Source organism: Paroedura picta, chromosome 5, assembly GCF_049243985.1.
Source record: "Paroedura picta isolate Pp20150507F chromosome 5, Ppicta_v3.0, whole genome shotgun sequence".
NCBI classification, from domain to species: Eukaryota; Metazoa; Chordata; class Lepidosauria; order Squamata; family Gekkonidae; genus Paroedura; species Paroedura picta.
The window spans coordinates 85,453,288-85,480,995 of NC_135373.1; the positions used below are offsets into that span (position 1 = coordinate 85,453,288).

A 27,708-nucleotide genomic window follows, 5' to 3' on the forward strand; every position below is an offset into this window, starting at 1 on the left:
CTGCGCAGTGCCATGCCGAGGGGGAGCCCCAGCCATGGCATCCGCTGGAGAGCATCAAAGGTGAGCTGGCGGCAGAGTGTCAGGGCAGCCCCTGAGGCAGCAGCCAGGGAGGAGGACGAGGAGGAACCGCGGCCTGGTACCGACAGATCCACAGCAGGATCAGCCCAAAGCATTCTAAAGCATCCAAGAAAAGTGTGTATCCAACCTTTGCTTGAAGACTTCCAGTGAGGGGGAGCTCACCACCTCCTTAGGCAGCCTATTCCACTGCTGAACCACTCTGACTGTGAAATTTTTTTTCCTGATATCTAGCCTATATCGTTGTACTTGTAGTTTAAACCCATTACTGCGTGTCCTTTCCTCTGCAGCCAATGGGAACAGCATCCTGCCATCCTCCAAATGATAAGCTTTCAAATACTTAAAGAGGGCTATCATGTCCCCTCTCAGCCTCCTTTTCTCCAGGCTGAACATTCCCAAGTCCCTCAACCTATCTTCATACGGCTTGGTTCCTTGGCCCCAGATCATCCTCGTCGCTTTCCTCTGTACCCTTTCAATTTTATCTACGTTCTTCTTGAAGTGAGGCCTCCAGAACTGCACACAGTACTCCAGGTGTGCCGTATACCGTGACCAGTGCCGTGTACAATGGGACTATGACATCTTGTGATTTTGATGTGATGCCCCTGTTGATACAGCTCAAAATGACATTTGCCTTTTTTACCGCTGCATCACACTGCCTGCTCATGTTTAGTTTACAATCCACAAGTACCCCAAGGTCTTGTTCACACACAGTGTTACCTAGAAGCGTATCCCCCATCCAGTAGGCATGCTTTTCATTTTTCTGACCCAGATGCAGAACTTTACACTTTATTAAATTGCATTTTGTTCTCATTTGCCCATTTTTCCATTATGTTCAGATCTCGTTGAACTCTGTCTCTATCTTCTGGAGTATTTGCCAGTCCTCCCAATTTGGTGTCATCTGCAAACTTGATGAATAGCCCTTCACCCCCTCATCTGGATCATTAATAAATATGTTTAAAAGTACCGGACCGAGCACCGAGCCCTGAGGCACCCCGCTACTCGCCTCTCTCGTCTGATGAAACACCATTGACAACAACTCTTTGAGTGCGGTTCTCTAACCAATTCCCTATCCACCTAACTATCTGAAAATCCAGATTGCAGTCCTTCAATCTTGTGGGCAGAGAGATGGGGTTGGCTTAGAGCTTTGAGTCCACTGAATGCACAAACCCCAGCAAGGGAGAAAAATATTACTTTTGTTTTGTTTCAGTTTTTTCCAATTCTAGTTCTGTTGCATTTATTTATTAGATGTCCCCTCATCCTATTAACTGTAGTGACTTGCATCATGTAATCCTCCTTGAAGCTCAGCAAGAAAGGCGAAATATATGTAACATTTATACATAAATTAACACTTTTTTAAAAATTTAGAATATGTTCTTAAATCAGGTTGACATTGAAAGAAGAACCTGCAATCCAGTGGAGTCAAAGGGGGGGGGGGAATCTCATTGATTGTAAAAGGCGAGTATTTCAGCCTTAACAAATCAAAGTTAGCTAATCAAGTGGTCCAGTTTGGGATTTATTTATTTTGCTATAAGCAATGACTTTTTCCTCACCAGCTGTGCATAAAATCACATGTTCTTTCTGACCTCCAAATACTGTGCTTGAATTAAAGCCTCTGATCTGTCTGTCCCTTTGTTATGTAAAAACTGTGTGAGCATATTGGAGAATCAGGCGGGATTAATAAGTTATGTGGTTGAATTTTACTGAATGAATTTCCCCCATTGTTGTATTTCAGTTTGAGAATATTATTTGGTGTGCTGTTTGGTTTATTACAGTTGATTTGATATACTTCAGTCCTGCAGCTAGTTTGTTATATTTTCCTTTAAAAAACAAAATTCAACAAACATATAGTAGAACTTGTTGCTTTAGTCTACATATTCTCTCTCAGTAGCTGCAATGTTAACAGCATTGACTATTTTTTAATGTCTTTTGGAGGGCTTCTCTGGCTATCTTATGTTTAAGTACCTGCGGTGGATTTTTTTTTAATGTAGAGACCTGCTTCTCTAATGATATGTCTAAGCAGTATCGTTGTATGTGCTTTTTGAATTTCTTAATTGTGGCTAGGATCAAATGCATATTAACCGAAAAAGGTGTAACAAAGAAAAAGAAAGTAAGATAACTGTACATGTAGTACAGATATACAAAATATAATCTATAATTTAATCAAACAATTGTACATTCTAAAATATCATTTGAAAATAAAAATCCACTGATTGGGCCAAAGTCCTGAGTGGGCATGGCCCACGTATCCTGATTGGGCCCTGCCTCAGACAGGCCACACCCAGTCTCTGCTGACCCACCCCTTAGGCTGTTATTTTAAGAAAGATGCACTGTTAAAGATTTGGACAGATTTTTTAAAAATTAACTCTGACATTGTTTGGCAAGTATATTGTTTCTCATATATACACCTTCCCTTATGGAAGTGTCATTTAAAAAATTAGTTTCCCCTCTGGATCTCTTAATTCTTTTTTACTTCTAATTGTAAATTGTTTATATAAATAGCTACTCTGTGATTTTTATTTAGGGCTGAAACAAGATATACTTTACCTAATTTTTAATTATTTAAAATATATGTTTCTTCTTTATGTGAGTTTCATGTAGACATAAAATATCTGCATTTTGCTCTTTAAGTTGGTTGAAAATTTTCATGTGTTTAGTAAGAAAAATAGAGAGGGTAGTAATGAGTGGGGTGAACTTGGAAAAATGGGTGTCTAAGCAGCAGAATAATCAGTAAGCAGGACTGGAAAAGGAAACAGATCCAAAGGCGAGGAAACAAAGGGAAACAAAGCCCAGATCAAAGGAAACTGAAGGGCAGTCAGGAATCTGTACAATGGAAAATTTGTCAGGCAGTTTAGCCAGACAACACCATTCAGATGATGGTGGGAGGAAGTGAAGATGTCCGTGGAGAGGGAAATGGAACCAGAGGAAAGAATTTCAGGCAAGTAGAAATAGCGCAAGAGGGTTATAAGTGGGTGTCTGTGTGGGTCCCCACAGTCACCAGCTTCTCTGTGGGAACCCACTAGTTGCCAGCTTCAATATGGCAAAAGGGCAGGCAGTAAATGTGAGTATATGTAAAATAGTATCAAATTTTTAATGAGTATAGAACCAGTGTATCTGATATTCTATAGAAATGACAGTGGTACTATTCTGCACCTGATATCAAAATTCGAATAAATCACACTTCTAAATAAATAGTTTAAATTACAATATATAGCAAGATTTTGCAGAGAAAGCACAGCAGTTCCAGACTAATCTTCCCAAAGAAGCTTCATTGAAACATTTGGGCCAGGAAAAATAATGTTCTGTTGCCACACACTGATTCATCTTCGGTATTTACATTATAACAGGAACAGAGAGAGTAGTGAGATGAATGAGATGATAATAAATTGCCATGTGTTAGGTCTTTTGGGCATTCTACCATTCCACCACTAAGATCAGTTTGTAAAGAGTGAACTGTGCAGTGAGAAAACCTGAAAATTCAGTGTATTTTTTTCCTGTGCAAAGGTTAGAGTACTAGCCTTTAGAGTACTAGGCTTTACTGTGCAGATAGTAAAATTCATTTTAAAATGTATTTATTTATATCAATATAATGTGCTTTCAAAAGAGCGGTCAAGATGACAAAGACATCTAGTTAAGTCACAGTAAGCACCTTAAAACAATAAACACTAAGAGTAGTGGTAGCACTGTAGCATGGACATTTTTAAAACAACAAATATTTAAATAAATAAATACTCCTGTGACTAAATAGGTCCTCAGACTGTTGACAGTAACAAAATACTACAATAATCAACCCAATAATTTATGAATTAATACCAATATACAGCTATAATAATTTTAAAAGATGTATGAAGAGTAATGATTACCTTTCTCCCATAATGCCATAAGAGAGCTTGCCTGGTAAGATTCTCCAGAAAGGACATGCCTCAACAGAAGATAAAGACTGTTCCTTGTCACCATCTTTTCTGCTACCTGTTACCCCTTCCTCCCCCCCCCCCCCCCACACACATTTGTTTTCTTTTATTTCACTGATTTTGGTATGATTTGTGAGGAAGAGTCTTAGAAGTCAGACTATATAGACTTACAGTTGATTGTACCACCTTTGATCTGAATGCACTGGAACACTGGGAGAAGAAAAGGGGTACAGGGAGAAGAGTCAGTCAATATTTTGCTTGTGGAGGGAGATCATTTTCCCCTGAAAATTATCTGCTGAGAGGACCCTCATAAATCAAATACACCATTGCAAAGGGGGTGTGACAGACAGATTTGTATCTGCCTCTCTCTAGGAGCAGCCAGTGGGAGCTGACAGGATATTAGAAAAAGTGATAGTTGAAAACAGCAGTCAGTTCAAAAATGCAATGAAGAAGAAAACTTATGACATCTACCTCCTTTCTTCAGTGATATGTTCAAACCATAAATAAAAATTAACTTATTTGTTTTAACCTGTAGGCTGGTTGTTTCAAGGAAAGAAACCCACCTATCCACATGGGCTAAGATGTCAATTTATATATATATATAATAATTGCTGTATAAAAGGATGGTGGCAGCATGTGAATGAAACTATGTTACACTGTGCATGCACATGGAAGCTTATGCTTTGAATAAAACTTTGTTGGTCTTAAAGATGCCACTGGACTCAAACTTTGTTCCCCAACCCCAGTATTTCTGTGCAGTGTTTGAGTGAAGGGAAAATTATTAGAAGGGGCTGGGCAAGCCTATCTGATGATGTCTCTGTGAGTGAGTGAGGAGTGGAATGATCATCGTTCTATATGTATTTTAAAAGAGGCAAGAAGAGTAGTGATGTGTGATGATCTGACCTACTCGTAGCCCTGAACCTGAGAGAGAGGTTGTGAAGGGTGGTAGGAACTCTGTGAGTGAGAAATGTCACAGGGGGCTGCAGAAAGGAAAGGAAGTCAAGTGAAGCATCCACCTCATTGTGAAACAGCTTCTAGGATTGGAGCCAATATGTTTAAAGTCATATTACCTGTTTCATGCTTTCCTACAGTTGTGTAACTCAGCCCATGTTCTGTCAACATTTGCAGATGGCTTCTGTACTATCTCTAGTTATTGCCACAGCTATTTAAATATTGATGGCTAAAATTGAGATTTTTCACTGGAATAAGTAGGTATGCTCTAATACTTGGTTTAGTTTAAAATAACTGCTTCTAATGTTGTTTATTCAAAGAAGGTTTAAATGTTATCTGGGTATTTTTTCTTGAAACCACTTGTCTATGTTTTACAGGAAATCAAGCCCCCAGCCCATTATAACCATGGATACACTGATACTCTTGGGCGTAAAAGTCACATTGATGATTATAGCACGTGGGATATCGTCAAAGCTACACAGTAAGTAGATTTAATTGGCACCAATTGTTCCATATTACCATATGCAGAAACTGTCTCATTAAAATGCCTTCTCATTGCATGACGGTTTAGAGAAAAGCAGTAAATAAATTCTTGAAAAAACAAAGGGAAATGTTGATTGATTGGTTATTTCCATTTAGAAGTGAAAACACAAATATGAAGACAAGTGTAAAAGTATTACCAAATTAAAAAGGGAAGATGAGAGTTTAAATAATGATACTAAACAGATTGCTGGCTGCAGTTCCCCTCGGTATCATTGCTTCCTTGCCTTTTATAGCCAGCTTCTAGGTGGCCCACAAGATTTGGTTGGAAAAAATATTATGTTCATCAGTCTTGAAACTTTGGAAGCTAGTCACAATAACCCTGCTGGCCTCCAAACTCAGGAGCTGGCATTTTGGAATTAGAATGCTTTCTCCACATGTATCTGGCCAGCTTATATCTTCACCGAGTATTTTTGTAAGCAAGTTAAGAAGAGCATCACAATTTTACAAGTGTGCAGCTACTATTAGAGCAAGAATTGTCTTTCTTTGTAAAAAGTATATTTGTTTTAAAATATTGAGATATAGACAAGATTTATAGATATAGACAAGATTTACAATAGTAGAAACCTACAATAGTAGAAACCATACTACCAAAATGGTGGGAGCTTTGCTAATGAAATTTACAAGGTGTATTTAAGTGATCAGAAGGTTTCTTTGGATTATTTGAATGCATATTCAAAATAGCTTCCATTAAATAAAATGATAACTACTAAAAAATTAAGTTGTTCTGATAGCATAATCCACTTTTCAGTTTTCATTTTACTCCTTTCTTGTGTTTCAGATTATTATGATTTATAATTTCCTAATGGGTCAGCTGAGCCTCTTGTGGCGCAGAGTGGTAAGGCAGCATACATGCAGTCTGAAGCTCTGCCCATGAGGCTGGAAGTTCAATCCTAGCAGCTGGCTCAAGGTTGACTCAGCCTTCCATCCTTCCGAGGTCGGTAAAATGAGTACCCAGCTTGCTGGGGGGTAAACAGTAATGCCTGGGGAAGCACTGGCAAACTACTCCGTATTGAGTCTGCCATGAAAACGCTGGAGGGCGTCACCCCAAGGGTCAGACATGACCTGGTGCTTGCACAGGGGATACCTTTACCTTTTAATGGGTCACCTACACTTCATAGAATCATAGAATCATAGAGTTGGAAGTGGCCATACAGGCCATCTAGTCCAACCCCCTGTTCAATGCAGGATCAGCCCAAAGCATCTTTGCTTGAAGACTGCCAATGAGGGGGAGCTCACCGCCTCCTTAGGCAGCTTATTCCACTGCTGAACTGAACGACTGTGAAATTTTTTTTTCCTGATATCTAGCCTATATCGTTGTACTTGTAGTTTAAACCCATTACTGCATGTCCTTTCCTCTGCAGCCAATGGGAACAGCATCCTGCCCTCCTCCAAATGACAACCTTTCAAATACTTAAAGAGGGCTATCATGTCCCCTCTCAGCCTCCTTTTCTCCAGGCTGAACATTCCCAAGTCGCTCAACCTATCTTCATAGGGCTTGGTCTTTTAACTGCTGTGTTAAAAATGCTGAATGCAGAGTTTTATAAAAATGAACACGTTATTATTCTTAATGAGTAAACAGAATGAATGATAACCAAATCTGTCTAAGGTGTTTATATTTTGGCATGGATTTAATTATTTGGATGTATCACAAGAAACTAAAAATAGTATGAAACAGTGAACACACTGTAATATGTCTGGAAAAGCTAGGACTAAAGCCAGATTTTTTAAAGAAGGGATGCCATGCCAAAGTAACTTTCACTTTCCAGACTTTGGTCCTGTTGTTAGATTTTGCTTAGCAAAATTATGAGTCAGGTAATTTCTCATGACCTTTTTTGATCTGTTAACAGACTTTCTTAACCAGGGTTTCCTGAAATCCTGGAGTTTCTTGACAGTCATTGAAAGGCTTCCTATATGGGTGGGAGTTAATTAATGCTTAATGTATTTTCTACATTTGTTAAACATTTATTGTGTGATACGACCATATATGGTCATGTCAACCCACTCACCACTCCCAAAATGGCAAGTGATAGGCCTGGAGGGGGTGGGAAGAGGAGGGGCCCTGAGTGGGTGTGTACACAGCTATACTTCCCAACTATATTCTGCGCAATCATGCCACTGTTGGGTTTCTCGAAGCCTGAAGAATGCTTCAGGGGTTTCTCAGTGGCAAAAAAGGTGAGAAAGGCTGAGCTATATTATTAGAATGAAAATAAACTGGATAATTGCTGAGAAGTATATATCAAGATGCTCATTTTCCTTATGAATATGAGGGAAAATCATTTTATACTTAAAAGGCTGAAAATGAATACCACCTAATGGTTTGAACAAGCATTGCAAGATTTATAATTGCAGTCCAGTGTTTTATTTCTGAGCAGGGGGAAATTGATGACATGGTTTAAAATGTATGCTCTATTGTCCATAACGTTTTGTTGTTTATAAATCATTTAAAATGTGTCTTACTGCAGTTGATTATGTGGAAGTGACTTTAAGCCCTTTGATTCTGGAAAGGATACAGAACATATGATGTAAACAAGCCATGAGGCATATGCTCATCATGAGCAGCTACAGCCGGGGAAGGAAGGAAAGATGCCTCTGTTGAATCATGAGATGAAATCTTTCAGGTTTCTTTTTGTAGAAGAAGGCTTAGATTACAAGCAGTTATGTTAGAGGAAGGCAACTTCCTACTTCTGTCATTGAAGTCTTCTGTGACTACTAAAAGTATATGTATTCAAGCATGTCAGTTGATGTGGAATAATGTAGTAAAGAGCACACTGGGAATGTGCAGAAGGAAGGAACAGTTGGAAAAAATTTCCCTCCATTCCTTCTCAATGGACAAGTTTTTCTGTCACAGAAGTGCTGCTAAAAAACAGAATTGTAGCTTAGGGTCCAGGATATTGCCTATAGTAGAGGTGACCCTGTAATCCAAGATTCAAGCTTATGTGATTTTTAGGAATATGAAGTAATGGAATTTCCTCATGGTCTTTTCCTTCAAGGTATGGAATTTATGAACGTTGTCGAGAGTTGGTAGAAGCGGGCTATGATGTACGGCAACCAGATAAAGAAAATGTTACACTTCTGCATTGGGCTGCAATCAACAACAGATTAGATTTAGTGAAGTAAGTGTATACCTGACTTGATTTTATAACCACCCTGATACCAAATCATATATTTTGTGTGTGTGCGCATGCATGTGCAGACTTGTATTGATAGAGCCACAGCATGCATATATGGCCACTTTATTAGTTAGTTAGTTAGTTAGTTAGTTAGTTAGTTAGTTAGTTAGTTAGTTAGTTAGTTAGATGGTTGGTTTGTTTGTTTGTTTGTTTGTTTGTTTGTTTGTTTGCTGCCCTCCCCGGAGGCTCAGGGCAGTTTGCATAAAACATAGAAAACACTACAAGGAACTTAGTTTTTCCATAACATATTGATAATCACAACATTAATACTATTAACATTAATAACTGTAACAAAGGTAAACTATAACAGTGAAACAGGTCCAGTGGCAGAACGCACAAATGGATTTCTGGGAGGGAGCAAGAAAGGGGCCTTGCAGATGTTGTTGGTTTCACTTGGTCTCAACCAAATGCTTGGCAGAAGAGTTATTTCCTAGTTGCAGAATTACAACAGTAATAAATACATAGATTGAAAAGAATTTGTTTAAACTGGAATCCATGAGGAAGAACTTTGTATGTTAGAATTAAGTAGGGTTATTTATTTTTATTTGCCTATTTAACAGCACCTTGACAAGCAGAAATTTAGAAGATGAAGCTGATGATTATGCCATAAACACCTACCAAATTTCTATATGCCAGGTGTGGTTAAAGGCACAGGAATAGTAGGGAGAAAAAGTTGGAGCACTAAGATAGCTTCACTCTCATCTAATTGAGTGTAAGAGTTTTTTTAACTCAAAAATATTTCCCTTTTGTAGTCCTGCCTAGAAATTCCCATTTCTTCAGACCCTCCCAGATTGTTTCATACATTTACCTTCTTATTGTGAACAATGCCGAAGTATGAGATAGTAGTACTACTTGTTAATGAATCTGTTTTTTCTGTATTCACCTGTTTAAATCAGGGGTACTCAAACTGCGGCCCTCCAGATCTCCATGGACTACAATACCTATGAGCCCCTGCTGACAGGGGTTTATGGGAATTGTAGTCCATGGACATCTGAAGGCCCCAGTTTGACTACCCCTGGTTTAAATCCTTCAGGTCTTTTGTCGGAGATAATTAGTATTCAGCACATCTTGAAGGCAAGGTGCAACATCTCTTGTCTCATTGTTTGCCTTATTACTGAAAAAAGCTCTGGAGGGAAATTAAAGAGCCTAAGAGCATTTTATTACTAATTATATTTATTATATGTATCCATTCTTGATTTCCAGGTACTACATATCAAAAGGTGCTATTGTTGACCAGCTGGGAGGGGACCTAAATTCCACACCACTTCACTGGGCGACAAGGTAAGGAAAGACTGGGATGTTTTGCGTTCAGCTTGTATGTCAGATGCAATTTTTGAACTTGTTTTGGAGAAAGCTCACACATTTGTGCAAGGAAGACTTACTTATCAAGAAAGATTTGCTCATCAGGTACTGTTGCATCACAGAGCATTTATTTAGTCAACAAGAGGTTGACTTTGTCCAAGAACCCTTAGGATTCTGTTGTAAGGACTGCCTTTCACTCATATTCAGCCATCTCTCTACGTTCTGCAAAGGTGGGCAACATTGTTTCAAGCACGTTACTAGGAATTAAATTATTTCATGGCTTCCAAGAGCCACCATGAGCCCCTGGATAAATGTTCCTTCTGGGTCTACCTGCTTCCCATATGACCCTGATCCAACCCAAATATCATAACACAACAAATCACTTGGCTGACTGTTAACCACTCATCTGTAATGATAAAAAGAATCCACATTTTCATCTGTCCATTTATGGCAGGCATAGCTCATCAAAAATAAAATGAGGAATCTCAAACTTGGCCACCAGCTGCAGGATGATTGTGGGAGTTCCAGGGCCCAAAATGAAAGGAACTGGAATATCCTTGCCCAAGTTACCTCCAGGTAACACCCCCTCCCAGTACTGTTTGCAATAGCCACAATAATTGCCAACCAGGATAGATGAGAATGAGTTGAGACCAAGACTGAAAAATGGAGGGGGTGGGGGGAGAAAAATGAGATGTGAGGATAGAAGAACAGTGGATCATTAAAGGAATGTTTATTTTATTATCGCAAACTAATAGAGCTGTCTTTTTGCAAGATCTGGCTTTAAGACAGAACTATGGAATTAGATGGAATTAAAGGAAGAGGGAGACCCTGGACTGCTAGATAGAACGACCTTATTAGGAAGTTGCATCCTGGCAACATGTAGCTTGACTGAGTTTCCCTCATGCTTCTAGTTTGCATAAAGGTTTGGCCAGCAAGAGTCAGACCAACTCCTGTTTACTGTGCTCTTCTTTTAATGTATTCCTAGCAGCTGCAGTTAGAATATTAACTGTCTGCAGCGTGATGCTGGTTGCAGGGATCCTCCAGCTAACTTGGGCCCTGGGCATTTTATCCCCTCAGGCCCTCTTCCTGGCAGCCTTGAATTCTTCTTGTTTCTCAGACATCTTGAACTTTCAACCTATTAAACACTCTGATAAAAGGAGGTTCCAGTGAAATAGTGGGTCTGTTTGAATGTGACAACTTAATCCTGTACTTACTTCCTGAACTTTATATAGAAGCAAATATGTGCATGATAATATATATGGGACTTTCAAAAGTCTTTTGACAAAGTACCTCACCTTAGACTCCTGAGTAAACTTAGCAGTCTTGAGATAAGAGAATGGGTTCTTTTATAGTTAAAAACTGCCCAAATGACAGGAAGCAAAGAGTAGGAATCAATGGATATTTCTCAGAGAGAAGAGAGGTAAGCAGTAGAGTCCCACAAGGATTTGTATTGGTGCCAATACCAATAATTTAATTTATTCAGTGATCTGGAACCAGGGATGAGTATTGTAGTGGCACAGTTTGCAGATGATATAAAATTATTTAGGTTGATGAAAACCAAGCTCCAAGAGGACCTCCACAAACTGGGCGAATGGGTAACAATGTGGGAAATGAAGTTCAGTGTTGATAAATATAAGGTGATTCACATTGGGACAACCAATCCCAGCTTCAAGTGTATGCTTGAGGGGTCTGAACTTGCTGAAGCTGAGAAAATATCTTGAGGTCATAATGGATAGCTCAATGAAAGTATCAATCCAGTGTGCTGCAGTAGTAAAAAAAAAGGCTAATTCTAAATTATGGATTCTTAAGAAAGGCATTCATAATAAAACGGTCAGTATTGTAATTCCCTGTATTGATGTATGGTGTAGCCTCATTTAGAATACTGTCTATAGTTTTGGTTACCAAAAGGACATTGCAGAACTGGGAAAAATACAGAAGAGGGCAACCAAGATGGTTAGGAAGTTGGAGCCCCTTCCCTATGAGGAAAGGCTGAAGAGTCTGGTACTTCAGACAACTAAGCATAACTTTATGCATGGGGTGGAGAGAGTTGACAATGAGAAATTTATTTCCCTCTCCCAAAATATTAGAACTCAAGAGCATCCAATGAAGCTGATGGGCAGGATGGGCAAAAGAAACTACAACTTTACACAAAAAAGGGCACTAATTCTCTGACTCCCAGAGCCAGGAGACAACATCAGGGGAAGGCAATGACCTCTATACTGTTGTTGGCCATCCAGAGGAAGTGGTAGGCCACTTTGTGAGTCAGTATGCTAAATTAGATGGACCCTTAGTCAGATGTAGCAGGATTCTTCTTATGTCCTCCAGGAAGTGACAATTATAATGTAAAAATTCAGTGCTAGAAGAAGTAGTAGTAGTGTTGGTTCGTATATGCCGCTTTTCTCTATCCAAAAGAGTCTCAGATTGGCTTACATTCACCTTCCCTTTCCTCTCCCCACCACAGACACCCTGTGAGGTAGGTGAGGCTGAGAGAGGCCTGATATTACTGCTCAGTCAGAACAGCTTTATCAGTGCTGTGGTGAGCCCAAGGTCACCCAGCTGGTTGCATGTGGGGGAGTGCGGAATCAAATCCGGCTTGCTTGTCTGCACTCCAGGCCCTCTGTGCTGAGAATATCAGAAATAAAATTATTGTGTGTGATTGGACAGCAGATTAAACTGTTCAGCTTAATAAAAGAATCACATGCTCAAAATTTCTAAAGGGGAGATGCTTTCTGAGATATATATTCAAACATTTCCAGGGGCATTGTGGAAAAAGTGAGTTTCTTGCTGTTCCTCAGTTCTTCCTAAAGTAGAGGATAGTCTGGGTTGATATGTGGGGAAGAGGGATGCTGGAAATTATTCCTTTCAGGAGTATGCATTTATTTTAGGATGTTTTTTTAAAAAATGTAACAAAATATTTTCTATATCACATATTCTTATTTTAGACAGGGTCATTTATCAATGGTTGTACAGCTAATGAAATATGGTGCCGATCCATCTTTAATTGATGGAGAAGGATGCAGTTGTATTCACTTGGCAGCCCAGTTTGGACATACCTCTATTGTTGCGTATCTAATAGCCAAGGGACAGGTAAATGTTCTATAATGTGTATACTTTTTAGTGGTTATTTTGTTTGCAGGCTCTATTTTACTGGATTGTCCATTGTTAAATATTGTATATCACAACATTCCAGGACTAGCTAGTAAGCTGCTCTTGGCTTCTTTTGTGATATAATTTAAAGCTCTTCAGCTTAAATGTACAGCTGTTATACAGTTATTGCTTCATTTCTTTTTCTCAGAGCTTTTTTGTTTCTTTGTTTTAGGAAAAAAATGCTTTTCTGGGGGTTTAATTCACTTGGTATAATTTTATGATATCTTATTCCCAGGATGTTGTATTGAAAATAGTAACTTCTTTACCTTATCTGCTATATTTTGTATATGTGTAAAAATACAGTGCAGCACTCATAAATGTTCATTTATATTTATTATTCAGTTTATACCCTGCCGTTCTCCACAATGGGGCCCTAGAAAGGCCTTACATTTTTAAAGTAACATATAATTTACATGAAATTCCATGTTCCGTTTAAAGTATCATTCGAGGTGTCTCCTGAGCTCTCTGGTTGGCAGAATATTCAGTATGCCTATGGCCAGAAGTTGTAAGGAGACTTAGATAAGAGGGGAGTGTCAAAGAGGCAGAAATCCCCACTGCAAAAGTAAAGCATGCATATCTTTTATGGGTCTCTGTTCTGGTGTAGTCACACTCAACAATCATTTTCCTAGCCAGCCTTACAACTTCAGAATAGCTCATATTCTTAACCACAACTGGAGAAAACCCAAGGAATTCTAATCAAATATCCACACATTTTGCTCATATGCTTCAAAAGGATTCGTTTTCAGTAAATGTAAAAGACTCTCCCAGATGTTGGGCATTGAAAGGAGGACCTTCAGTCAAACTAAAGGAACCTATTGAGGCCCTGGACGATAACGAGATTATTTAACATTCAGTTTTATATACTGCAATATGTTTTGTTTTCAGAAAGATATTTGTAGTTTTATATATCAGTGCATGGCCTTTAGAGTCAGATTCTTTAAAATCTATTATTTCTGAAAAGTGTGTAGATTCCATGACTAGGGGCCAGTGGGTCCTGAGTGCTTTAGCAGTTTTTGCTACTACTGACACTGATATTTCGGTAGTCAGAGAATGGTGCAGGAGTCCTTGAGTAGAGGCTTACTTTGTATCTCTAAGTACCTTCATGCTTCTTCATAGTTTCCTGAACTGCCAGTCATCTTTCATTACCTCCATCTAACTTCCAAATCAATATTGTATAAATATTATAAAGTATCCTAATAGCACAGATGTACTATTTCAGACTTATTTTCTAGTTAGCTGTACTTATTTCTGAAGCATTTTTTAATTTATGAAGATTTAATAGTAACTATATTGATTAGTTAAGTAAGAGTTGCTGATAATGACTGGAATAAAAAAAATATTTGAGCTAAGCCTAAGGCTTATTCGATAGATCTATTGAATTTTTATTTTATTTTATTTATTTGTGTAGGGGGAAAGACCCTACCCCAAAAAACAATTTTTCTATTTATGGTTGTCTTATATGGTAGGGAAGTTTTCTATTCAAGAAATAGAAATCCAAAGCCTGGGGTACATGGAACTAGCTGCCCTTTGGGTTCTGCCCAGTATGTTTATTCCCTTAAACTTTCCCACAGAATCTTATTGTTTAATCTTTGAACAGTGTATTGAGCAACTGGTTAATAAAAGTGATTGACTTTGTAACAGTAGATGGTGCTATAGCATGCATTATGATTATTTTCTTGTATTGTAGTTCTGCATTACTATTTTTGCAGTGGAGGAGAATCTCAGTTATTAAAAATATTTATGTCAACAGTGTTTGGGTCATTGCAACAGGTTTTGATAATTTATTATGATTTAATGTCTGCTTCAGTCATCTGAAAATTTGTTCTTTAATTGTTTTACTTGTGTGGTTACCTGTTGCTCTTTACATTAGGATGTAGACATGATGGATCAAAATGGAATGACTCCTTTAATGTGGGCGGCTTACAGAACACACAGGTAATTTTCTTATTTATTTATTTATTTATCTATCTATCTATCTATTTATTTATCTATTTATCTATCTATCTATCATACTTCTATACCGCCCTCCCCGGAGGCTCAATTTCAAACTGTGATTATGTGAAACTCTGTATTTTAGTCAAATAGAATATAAACTTTATAAAAATAGATTTTTATATGTTTATTCTTTTGGCTATGTTAGAATATAAAGTTTTATTTCTAAAAATTAATGAGAAGGATTCATCAGCATTTGAAGAGTGTTGTATGAGGAGTGAGATGAAAAGGTGCAATACTTTGCATCCCCTTTATTGAATAAGAAGATTTTCCTCTGTGGTATTACAGTGAGCTGCCCTCAGGTTTCTTCCATCTCACAGACAAACTAGGATGTCTTCATCATCCCACCCTTCCACATTTTGTATTTCTTTAATTAGTAGAAATTGTATTTGAAGTCTGAATAGTTAAAATGCATTTTAGACTGAACAGTCATCAATGATTTGCCTTATTATAGATTTGTTATTTAAGATGAGCAGAAATTTTGAAAGATGGCTTTACAATAATACAGAAGCTACATAATATCTTACTATATTTTTGTTTATTAAGATGAGCAGAAATTTTTAAAGATGGCTTTGCAATAATACAGAAGCTACATTATGTTCTGAAGGCAAGCACAATGGCATGCCTTCTGCCAGCCAGGTACTTTCCTTTTGTCTCTGTGTTCGTTCCTAGAAGTAGGCTAGCTTGTTGATCTTCAGGTTTCGTAATGAAAGTACTCCTTGGGCGTTAGAGGGGAAGGTATTAAGTTTTGCAATACAAATGAAATACCTTTGTGTTCATTAAAAATGCTAAGGATCTCTGCACCCCTCATTTTTTTAATTCCTTGTTCTCGCTTTTGAACATTGTACCTGGAGTAGAAACTGATAATTAGCACTTTCTTCATAGAGTTTGTGTTGTGGGAGTGAGGGGAAGGCTAACTCATTAGAGCTTTATACATTGGAGAAAGAGATTTTACCCGTATTGCATGGAAGTGATTAGATCCTTCAGTTTATGTAAATATAATGGTGTGTTCTATATCCAGATTTAGCTTTTCTTTTCTTTTTCAGTGTGGATCCAACACGGTTGCTGCTTACTTTTAATGTTTCAGTGAATCTAGGAGACAAATATCATAAGAATACAGCATTACACTGGGCAGTACTGGCAGGGAATACTACAGTGATTAGTCTCCTTCTAGAAGCTGGAGCTAATGTTGATGCTCAAAATATCAAGGTAAATATTACTTGTTTTTAACTGGTATGAAATTTAGTAGCCCTTTCCATAGATTACTTGTTATAAGGTTTGCATTTCTTTCTTGTGAATACATACCTGCTGTCCTTTTCTGTTTCATGTCTTTGTTCCCCACCTCATCCCTCTGAATCATGTATTTCAGCCCTTACTCTTCCTTTCTCCATGCAGTGGCTATGCACCCTATCTTTAGCATCCCTCTTTCCTTGTATCTGTTCCTCCTCTATTCATGCCGCCCCAGCATGTTGAACAGTTCCCAGCTCCTAAAATAATTATAAATTATGTTTTTAAAATTGCCTCACTAAAAATATATATATCTTACCGCTTTCTTCCTTTCACTTCATAGATTATGAACTAGCTCTGCAGAGATTTTTATCTTTAAATATCTTCTAGTCTGGAACATCTGTGTTTTCTCCTCAATCATTGACAAGCAGCAGTTGGTTACAGAGGCTTTCTGCAGACCTGTTTTTACTTAGAAAGCAACATAGTAGCAAGAGAGGAAAAGTAGTAGTCTTGTGGTGAGGTGTCTGAATTGCATTGTAATTTATTGGAAGAGTGAATATGACTCAAGCAAGTTTACTGTCAGTAGAAAATCTGCTGTGTTGAATGTTATATATATGGGCTGTGCATCTTTTCCATGGCATCTCCACTTTAAGAGGTGTTGCAGAAGAGCCGGAGAGTCAAAGTGAATATGGCTACCATTAAAAGAGCAGCATTCTGGCTCAATAAAAGGCAGCTTTATCTATTCACATATAAAGAATATAAAAAGTATGACCAGGCAGCTGCCCTAAAATGTATTATCAGTAAACCAGTATATATACTCCCTAAAAGTCATGTGCCTTATTCCTTCTATTGACTTTGACCTGGTGACAATTAGGAAGTTATTTTTGTGAATGTATTTGCTTCTTAATGTCCAGATACTCTAGTCCAGGGGTAGTCAAACTGCGGCCCTCCAGATGTCCATGGACTACAATTCCCAGGAGCCCCTGCCAGCGAATGCTGGCAGGGGCTCCTGGGAATTGTAGTCCATGGACATCTGGAGGGCTGCAGTTTGACTACCCCTGCTCTAGTCTGTTGTCAGTCAATAATTTTTGGCACCCCCACCCCTCCTTAAAAAAAATAGCCAGGACAGAGTGAACATTGAATCATCTCTGTACTGAATGTTGAATATCAAGTATTACCACATGATTTCAGCAGTGTATATGGTGGATAAATTGTCTAAAGAAAAAAGTGGATAGCTGCTAACATCTTCTGAAGTATATCAGTTGGGCCTGCCGTTACTATTTATTTCCCTACCTATCTGTGTTTCCTGAAATGGTTGGGAATTGCACTGGTATTGTAAGAAAGGTCCTCTTTGTCACACGTTTCTTATCTTATAATCACTAGAGCTTCTTTTAGTTTTCAGAGAAACTTCCTCCATGCATTGTGAAATAGTTCATGATCTATGAGTGAAAGAGCAGGATAGTTCCTCCTTTCTGTGGTAAAGGACTCTCTCTCTGAGCCATTTTATACCACATGAAAGAAAAGGGGAAGAAAGGGCTGTGGTGCAGAGCATTATTATTTTCTTATTCAGATGCTTGCTGATAATGCATTGCTCACAGTGGGTTGGATCCAGAATAAATGGGCAATTTACCCCAATTCTCCCTTTCCCCTCATGTCATTCCTCAAGGTCCCCTGCCCCCCCTCCCCCCAGGAACAGCATTTCATGGAATTCAGCAGTCTGTTGTGTGAGGGGGAGGCAAGGAAGTTCCATTCTGCTACTGGAATAAGCAGTTTAGATTCAACCCCAGTCCTACTTTCAGCACTGCTTTTGATTTTGTTGACAAAGAGTTAGACTTACAAGGATTTAAAAAAAAAACCTATTCTATAATAATATGAAGTGATTTGAATGGCTGGGTAGTCAAACTCCCAGGCTAACAACTATTGCAACTTCTCTTTGTTGTGTGTGCCTTTTCTCATCTTCATAAAGTGGAAGCTTTAATGAAGAGATGTATGTAGCCCAAGGCTTATCTCCATGCATTTTAAATCAGTACTTAATCAGCTACATATTGAACAGAGTAACTCCATAATAATTTTTACAAGTATACACAAGTCAACACAAATGTATGAATTTACCAAACAAATTGTCTTGCATGTGCCAGGACTGCTTGAAAATACCTTTCAGGTTGCTTCTTGCCCAGAAGAAATGATTAGGTTAATTCTGTGCATATGATGTGGATATTGAAATATGACTTGTAGAATATTGGTCACTCCCAGTTTGTAAAGTGATATTTTTTAAAAACTGACAATATAGCATTGTGCTATAGTCAGTATTTAGCTTTTTCTTTATGAGCTTTATAATAAATAAATGACATTTGAGATTTAAAAGCATGGTTGTTTTTACTGGAATCTTCTCTATTTGGTTCTTCTAAGTTTAACAAATGAGAGGCCTAAGTCTTTGAATGGATTTGCAATTGTTCCATCACTGCAAGAGCTTGTACATTATTTCAGACTAGATTAAAAGCCCATTGTACTGTTAAATACAATGGGCCACTAGCACACTGTCTCCTGCCCCCAGCCCCCTTGCAGCCCCCCTGCCAGATCAGATTGTCCAAGGCAGATGGAGCCTGTTGGAAGAAATGAACTGTATGAACTGCTTGAAACTTGGGATTATCACTGATTGCTTCCAGAACCTATTGAAAAACAAGTATGTGCTAATGTGCATAGTTAGTACTACGGTCAAGGCTCACATCCACCGGCAAGGATGTACCAGATCCTCTGGGAGCCCAAAATCCTGGTTGATTGGGCAGAGAAAAATTGATAGGTCTGAAAGTGATATACATGCACAGTCTTACAAACCTCTAAGCCAACTAGCTGAGCAGGAAGGATTTAGATCTTGGAGAATAGAGTTCAAACAAAAAGATTTTCTGGAAAAATCACAATTTGTTTTGGGATACTTACCAAGTTTCTAACCAGTTTCTATGATCCCAGGGCAGAGGGAGAGGATGCATGCACATGCCATTGATCCAGTGGTCTGCTGAACACCTTTCCAATCACGCTGATTAGCTGAGGCCTGAACAAAATGTCAAAGGAGGCAACGAAGGTGATTTTCATAACTAGTGAAGATGTCAGTACCTCCATCATAGAGATTTCCAAGCAGAAGGGTTCTCATTGAACAAGAATCAATTCACCACTCATACCTTATTTGACTCCAGCTAACAGCTTAGAGATTGGACAGGCAGATTTAGAAGAACTGGGATTTCCAAGTTTAAGTAGTTTACATCAGGGGTAGTCAACCTGTGGTCCTCCAGATATTCATGGACTACAATTCCCATGAGCCCCTGCCAGTGTTTGCTGGCAGAGGCTCATGGGAATTGTAGTCCATGAACATCTGGAGGACCACAAGTTGACTACCCCTGGTTTACATCATGTTACAGTCTAAAAAACTTTCTTCCAATTGTATGTCTCACTAATCGTATGTGGCAGACATTCAGAAGTAGGCTAGTGCTAAATAGCTGGATCCACTGAAAGCTGCTTACAAAAGACATAATTCCCTTTCTACATGAAGGCTGGAATCAAGTTTTAAGACCGGATACTTTAAAAAACAGGTTGCAGCACTGTCTGTCCCATAGGCACCATTAGGCTTCCCTTCAAAGGAGCCATACAATTGGCACCTCCCATTAGGTCTGCTATTCAAAGCTCAGTTGCCTACTGAGAACCTTTTTGAAGTGTTGCAGGCCTTGAGCAACTCCATTTGATCCTTTCAAATTGTCAGAATCTAAAGTTTTCTTCTCAGAAGAAGAAAGCTATAGAGCTGCAATCTGGACCACCTTTTATATCTGTTTATAAGACCTGACAGCTGGGACCAGTTAAAATCTATTGAAGCTTCAGTTGGCAGAAAGGTGTGAAATAATAGTGGTGGAACAGAATAAAAATAAAAATGAGGATCCCATACAGGTTGCAGCTTGGGCATATAGCCAGCTTGTGACTTCCTTCACTGAAGAAAAACAAAACAGTGGTAATTACCTGAAGGTTTCTTATCTTCAGTGGGATGAAGTCATCAGAAAAAAACCCAAAAACCAATTAGACACAAAATCTATTATGGAACTGAGCTATACTAAGCCTGGAGGGTCAACTTAGCCAATGCAGTCTACAAAAATTTGTATAGCCCTGCCTTGAATGAAAGGAGGCATAACCTAGCAACTTTGAATGACATCACTTCACTGAAGAGAAGAAACCTTCAGGTAGGTTCTTGCATTATAACCTGTGTTATCAAGGAAAGAAAAAAAATAGCATTACATTCCATCTCAATCAGAAAAATGTTTGTGCTTGTGAACATTTCAGCGTATTGATATATATTTACTGTGGGTAAAATTAACCATGGCAGTTGGTTTTATTTTGATAATCGCTCTTAACATGCATTAAAAGTTATATGTGTTGAATTCTGAGCATTGACTTATAGTATATTAAAAGATTTTGATTGCTGCATAGTATTAGGCTGCCCTTGATTTCTCTAAAATTGTCAAAATGTGCTTGTATGCTTAACACTGAGTAATGGATATAGGTTCTAGATCAGGGATTCCCAACTAGGGGTCTGTGGACCCCTGGGGGTCCGCAGGAGCTCTGGAGGGGGTCCAGCAGCCTTTCTCCTCCTGGCTAAATGGACTTGGCCACAAGCTAGGGAACTTGCTGCCTCCACCTGGAGAGCTTTGGGGTAGGCTGTGGATGTAAAAATCAAAGGGGGTCAGGTATGGTATGGGAGATCCAGGTTGTCTTCTCAGCTCCTGCCCTTTCTGGGCTACATGAGGCAAAGATCCTGAAGTTATAATAAAGGTAGAAGGAGAGAGTGAAATAAGGGTGAAGAGTACAGATAGTTATGCCACTTCCAGGAGGTGTGGCAGGGAGGTGTAGCCAGCTGACATCACTTCCAGGGGTCCTTGAAGCCTAAAAATTTATTTCAGGGGCTCCTCCATGGTCAGAAGGTTGAAAAAGGCTGTTCTTTAGACTTCTCATTTTCCATGTTATCTGATCTTGGATGTGATAATTGTACAAGAGAAAGTAAATCTAGGGAATAGCATTTATACTGGGCATTTTCTTGCAAATTAAGTGATTGTCCACTGGCCAAGTGACTTTGTTTCCTGTTTATGAAGCTTTCCCCCACCCCATAGAAACTAGTTGGTCTATGGGTAGGTTTTGAGCTCAGTCATGTTTGTTTTATGCTGCGACTAGTACAGTTCATTGGTTTCTTCTTCTTTGCTGGTAAGAAATCTTAATGCCCAAGGAAAAACGGAATCTTTTGATTGTCCGTAGCCATGGAAATGGATGGACACTCTCCCTAAGAACCAACAAATAGTATTGTCTAGTTTCCACTAATATTTAATTCCCTGATAGGGACTTGGTGGCTGAGATTTCATAGCCACACTTGGAGTTTGAATTGCCACTGATGCTGGGATTCAAATATGTAATCCTTGCAATGTATCCTCTATCTTGAAGGCAATTTGCCTTTTCTGGGTTATTTTTCAGTTCCTGGTACCTGTCTCGTTTTTTTTTAGGCGGGGGCCGAGCGATGGAGGATTCAGCCATTTTTCAAGCCTCCATGAATGCTTTGTTTAGGAGGGGAGTTACCTTCAGTAGAAGAGAGGAGGAGTGCAAAACTGGAGCTGGAGGTACCTTCAGTTGGTTGTCTTTTGCCTCCTCTACACTGCAAGAACACAGTTATATTCTTTCTTGCTTGTGGTGTAAAAAAGTTATACCTTTCTGTCACTTGAAATCTCTGTGGTAGGTTAAGGTACACTGTACCACCCCATATTGTGAGCTCTATTTTGGACCACAAATGAATTTCAGAAAGGTATGATGAGTGAGTTACTTGCTCTGATACTATGCAGTTACATCTATAATTTCATGTAGATTTCTGCTTTAAATCATTTTATGAAAGGGGCTAAGATCTGCAGATGAAAGTAGGCACAAATCCATTACACAGTATATCTTAGACAAGGGAGAATGCACATTGGTTTAATGGTTACTAGACTCAGCAGTGCATAGGTTTAGGTGGCTACCAGAAGATTCCCTTTTGTTCATCCTTTGAATTGGGAAGGGGAATGTTTAAAATTAGTTAGTAAAGCTTCCTTTGAACATAAAATTGAATACAGGCTGACAATTGAATACTGGCAATCAACTCATTATCTGTTCATTTTCATTTCGTTAGGAGTTTAGTAACTTGGGTGTTAAGTAGTATTAAATTGTAAGACACATTTATTGCTTGATGATGACATCTAATATGGCTCTTTATATGGCTTTCAGATACAAAAGTCCTATTCAGATGTTCTGCAGGTATACATGGCAGAGGATTGGAGTTATACTGGTCTATCTTGACTAATGGTCATTTTTTAGATTTAATGTTTGTGTGTGGAATTCCTATACAGATTTGTAAAATGTAAGTCCTGGCTAAGCCATCTGCCAGTTTGGTGTAGTGGTTAGGAGTGCGGAGTTCTAATCTGGCGCGCTGGGTTCAATTCTGGCGTGCTGGGTTCACTCCACCACATGCAGCCAGCTGGGTGACCTTGGGCTCGCCACGGTGCTGATAAAACTGTTCTGACCACGCAGCGATATCAGAGCTCTCTCAGCCTTACCCACCTCACAGGGTGTCTGTTGTGGGGAGAGGAATGGGAAGGCGACTGTAAGCCACTTTGAGCCTCCTTCAGGTAGGTAAAAGCGGCATATAAGAACCAACTCTTCTTCTTCCTCTTCCTCTTACCATAAAATCAAAGTATATAGTTCAACTGATAGGTCATAGGCATGTCCACATACAATGCAAATGTGAGTTAGGGTTGAGCTTTAGAACATGCTTGCTTGTCTCATACTACAGTACTTCTAATCCACCATGTTTGTGGGCTGAACATTTACACTGCTGCTGGTATTTACACAGTAAGCATGTCTCCTGAAAAAATTACATGGAAGGGTAATAACTGCTGCTTGTTAATATTTAAGATGGAAATTCTTGTTCCAGACTAGTAAGCTGAGCATGTGAAGTTTTTAAACTCCCAACCATTATTACATATCTTCTCCAAGGGAACCTAAAAAACTTACATTGAGGCAAGAAAACTAGTTTCATGAAATAGCCACCCGGTCATCACTCTTCAGATAAAACTGATTATACTGAGAAAACAATGGAAGAAACTATCTCTGACACAATGTATATTTAATGGTACATTTTCAAAAATTTAATTATTTTACTTTAGCTTTATTCAAAGGGAAAAAACTTCATTTGTATCTTTCCTAGGGTGAATCACCACTTGATTTAGCTAAACAAAGAAAAAATGTTTGGATGATAAACCACCTGCAGGAGGCAAGGCAGGCTAAAGGATACGACAATCCTTCATTCCTCCGCAAGCTGAGAGCTGATAAGGTGAGAAGAGGTATTTAAATGCTGGATCTTGCAATGTCTTTTCCTCATTCATATACATTGTGGCCCTGTTCAAGTCCTGGTTTCCTCCTGGTATTCCATCATCAGGGCTTTGGATTATGGACTCCTCCCAACCTACTTCTCCCTGTCACTGCAAGATGAGAAGGGTGGGATCATTCCTAAACTTCAAATATTAAATACTTTTTAAAAGGTTAATGAGAGTAAACTCTCTATGAAGTGTCTCTGGAATCAAATTGTATAGTAATTTACTTTTAGAATGGTTATTAAATATCTAAGCTGCTTGTTCAAATGTCTTATTTTTATGTAGGAGTTTCGTCAGAAGGTGATGCTAGGAACACCTTTCCTAGTTATTTGGCTGGTTGGGTTTATAGCAGACCTTGACATTGATTCCTGGCTCATTAAAGGATTGATGTATGGTGGCGTTTGGGCTATGGTTCAGTTTCTTTCCAAGTAAGTATTAGATGAAAGAATTCTTCTATAAGAGAAAGAAAATGTGGTTATTATGTAAAACATAGTCTGATATATAAAAATATTATTCTTGAAAAGAATCCATTGTTTTATATTGTACTTCTATAATGCAGCCACCTACTAAGAAGCACATCCCTCTAAAAACTAGCTTCTTAGATTTTTGTACTTTGACTAGTCAAGCAAATGTAACATTATATGCCTACATTTTTTTAATATAAATAATAGGCCAAGTGATTTTTGCATCAGGAAAGGTTCTAGGAAGTACCTTGACTTTTATTTCTTTTCAGTTTAAGAAACATGTCAAGCAAGTTTCTTAAATATTTTAAACAATGGAATTGCTTGAGTAAATGCAAGAGTTCTGTATTACTCCTTGTGAAATCCTTGTGAAATCATGGTCTCCTGAGCACAAAAGTTTGAAAATCAGTTATTCTCTGTACATTTTGCAAGAATTTTTTACCAACAGGAAATAAACATTTGGAGAAATCTTATAGATTCTTCTGTCACATGCCTTAAGTACTTCCATTTTAGAGTCACACAGAGGACTAAAGACATTTTGTAGCAAGATAGGCCAGACTGACCAGGAATTCTGAGGGCTTTTTTTTTTGGCGGGGGGTCATCATCTGCACAGGGTTGATGGGCCCTGGAGGTCCCTTCCAACTCTGTGATTCTGTGACCTGCCAGTAATGTATGTCAGCTAGGCTTTTGAAAGTCTACATTAAAAAAAAACATTAATGAATGATCCAGGACAGCAGGTTTGAATAAAATCTTCATTTTATTCTATAACTTTCTTTTTGTTGTTCCACAGATCATTTTTTGATCACTCCATGCATAGTGCACTGCCTCTTGGAATCTACCTAGCAACAAAATTCTGGATGTATGTTACATGGTTTTTCTGGTTTTGGAATGATATCCTTTATATTGTGCTCAATTGTTTGCTATTGAAGCCATTTTATTTTACTGACTTGTATATATTATTTAAGGGTGAGTTAAAAGTGCATAGGTTAAGAACAAAAGAAAGGGGGGTCATAGCTCAGAGAAAGAAACATTTTTCATACAGAGGGTCCCAGTTTCAGTACCCATTATCTCTAGTTAAAAGAATCAAGTGGTAAGTGATGTGAAAGGCTTTTATATTGAATTCCTGGAGAGCAGACAATACTGACTTCCATAGATTGTCTAATTCAGTGTAACGTGAGTTCATTTGTTTATAAGGACATCCAAAAAGGCTATTATTAAAGAAGAAGATGATTGCAGTGAGGAGGCAAATACATGAGTTTGGAACAAGGCAGAATCTACCTCTGAAGGTGTCTCAGGAATCAATAGAGTTTTAATCTCTTGTTTGTAATCTGCTCCAAATAAGAATACAGAAGAGAAATAAGCAACAAATATACTTAGAACTGTAGCAGTTTTTTATAATACTGAATTGAGAACTTTTAGGTTTGAATTACTCCATATACAAAACTGCAGAATGTTTAATTGATTTATGACAAAATAATATTCCTGGGTAGGTTTTGTTTTGTTTGTCTTATTTAAAAGTACACGTTTGTAAGAATTTAGAGACCTACCGCCAAGGATTTTTTAAAAAGATTATAAATCATTGGGAAATATCAGCTTCACGTGTCCATCTTGTTTTCTTTCTTCTATCACAACACATTTCTTCAGTCCCTGAATCTAGTTAGAGTTTGTCTTGGTCCGCTGCTGCCTGGGCTCATGAGACATTCCTCTTTTTCCTTCTTGCTTGTAGGTCTGTTAATGTTTTCTGCAAACAGTAACCTCCTGTTCTCCTTGCTAGCTGCATTGATCATTAAATCATTGTTACTAGCTTTTGCCTTCAGTATGTATTGTTCCAGAATATTGTAGCAGATCAAAGCAGGAATGCATTTCACACATGCCACAGGGAAGTTGCAATGCAATATATCAGTTTATTGTAATGTATTAATGTTGCAAACCTTCATTATTAGCTGCCAAAACTATACTTGTCCTGCTGTCAGTCAAGTTGCCTACAACTTCAGTAAAAACATTACATGCCTGCTTTGTTTTTACACAGCAGAAGCAGAAAAATTGTGGTCGGGCTCTATTTCTTACATTTTTATAAAATTATTTTCAGCACTGCACAGTGCTATCTTTATTCTCTGTAGGATGAGGAGTATGATATCTTATGAAATGCAGCCTTGGACCTGCTCCTACAGAATTGCTTCTGGTAGTATATTTTGATCAAAAGTAAAAAAGCCTCTAGAAAGGTGAATGTAAACATCTGGAGACAACAGATCCTTAGCTTGATTATGCTGAGCCAGTTTGGTCTAGTGGTTAGGAGTGTGGACTTCTAATCTGGCATGCCGGGTTTAATTCTGCACTCCCCCACATGCAGCCAGCTGGGTGACCTTGGGCTCGCCACAGTGCTGATAAATCTGTTCTGATAAATCTCAGCCTCATCCACCCCCCCAGGGTGTCTGTTGTAGGGAGAGGAAAGGGAAGGCAACTGTAAGCCACTTTGAGCCTTCTTCAGGTAGAGAAAAGTGGCATATAAGAACCAACTCTTCTTCGTCTCCTTCTCCTTCTTCTAATTTGGATTTATTTGGCACATTCCTTTTGAATCTTTTCAAGTAGCTCTGGTCGCCACGTTAAATAATTATGAATTTCTAATTCTGTCGAGAGAACAAACACAAATACAATATCCTATTTGATATATTATGGTGCTGGCAATAGATAAACTAAACATATTTAAGTCTATATAGTGATGCAAATAGAGAACTCAAGATCTTCAGATCATGGTTAGAAGAACAGAAACCAGTATGGACACAGGCGCTTACCTCCTTCCTTCTCACACACAAATTTCTTCTCTTTTCTGTTGGATTCTTCAACTATGGTTTTCTGTAATCATTCTTTCTACATCTTTGCCATCTTTAAGTCACCTAAACTGCTTGCTGTATACAAGTCATCAATCATATTGCATTCCAATTAATACATAGAATATTCTCGGACTCTGGAACTTTATAATTGTGCTATCTAATATCAGGTACCCATGTATTAAATGTATTAATATAAAAGTTAGCTTTTTTGTTTTATGTTGCCAGACCATAGAGATTGTGTTGCCTAGTATTAAGTTTATTCTTTAAATATTTAATAAACCTTACCTCTTTTACTAAGGTTTGGTTTGAAGATCCACAGGGCCCATGCACGAGTCCTTTCACAGACTTTGGAAAAAATATAGTGCAGTTACAATAAATAGAATATATACCGTCTACTGCAGGCTTTCTCAATCAGGGTTTTCTTGATGGGTTTCCTGAATGGGTAGGCGTTATTTATTTTAATGTATTTTTTAAATTTGTTAATCATTTATTGGGTGATATGATCATATATGTTCATGTTGACTCACCTCTTGCAAAATGGCCAATGATGGGTGGGGAGGGGCCCCAGGTAGGCATGCACACAGCTTCCCAATCAAATTCTACACAATCTTGGCATTTCTGGGGTTTCTCAGAAGAAACTCAGTACTGTTGCTAGGTAACTACTGCCATCCTTCAAACCT

At 38.4% G+C, this 27,708-nt stretch overlaps 1 protein-coding gene across 1 annotated transcript in view; it reads left to right on the forward strand.

Moving 5' to 3' along the window:
* The window catches only part of ZDHHC17 (zDHHC palmitoyltransferase 17), a 50,381-nt gene that overhangs the window by 3,802 nt on the left and 18,871 nt on the right, over nucleotides 1–27,708 (forward strand). The window contains exons 2-10 of the mRNA XM_077338868.1: nucleotides 5,312–5,415; nucleotides 8,468–8,590; nucleotides 9,851–9,928; nucleotides 12,892–13,036; nucleotides 14,967–15,031; nucleotides 16,135–16,297; nucleotides 23,571–23,696; nucleotides 24,022–24,164; nucleotides 24,988–25,088. Of these exons, the coding sequence (XP_077194983.1) occupies nucleotides 5,312–5,415; nucleotides 8,468–8,590; nucleotides 9,851–9,928; nucleotides 12,892–13,036; nucleotides 14,967–15,031; nucleotides 16,135–16,297; nucleotides 23,571–23,696; nucleotides 24,022–24,164; nucleotides 24,988–25,088 (1,048 nt within the window). The remainder of the gene's footprint in view (nucleotides 1–5,311; nucleotides 5,416–8,467; nucleotides 8,591–9,850; nucleotides 9,929–12,891; nucleotides 13,037–14,966; nucleotides 15,032–16,134; nucleotides 16,298–23,570; nucleotides 23,697–24,021; nucleotides 24,165–24,987; nucleotides 25,089–27,708) is intronic.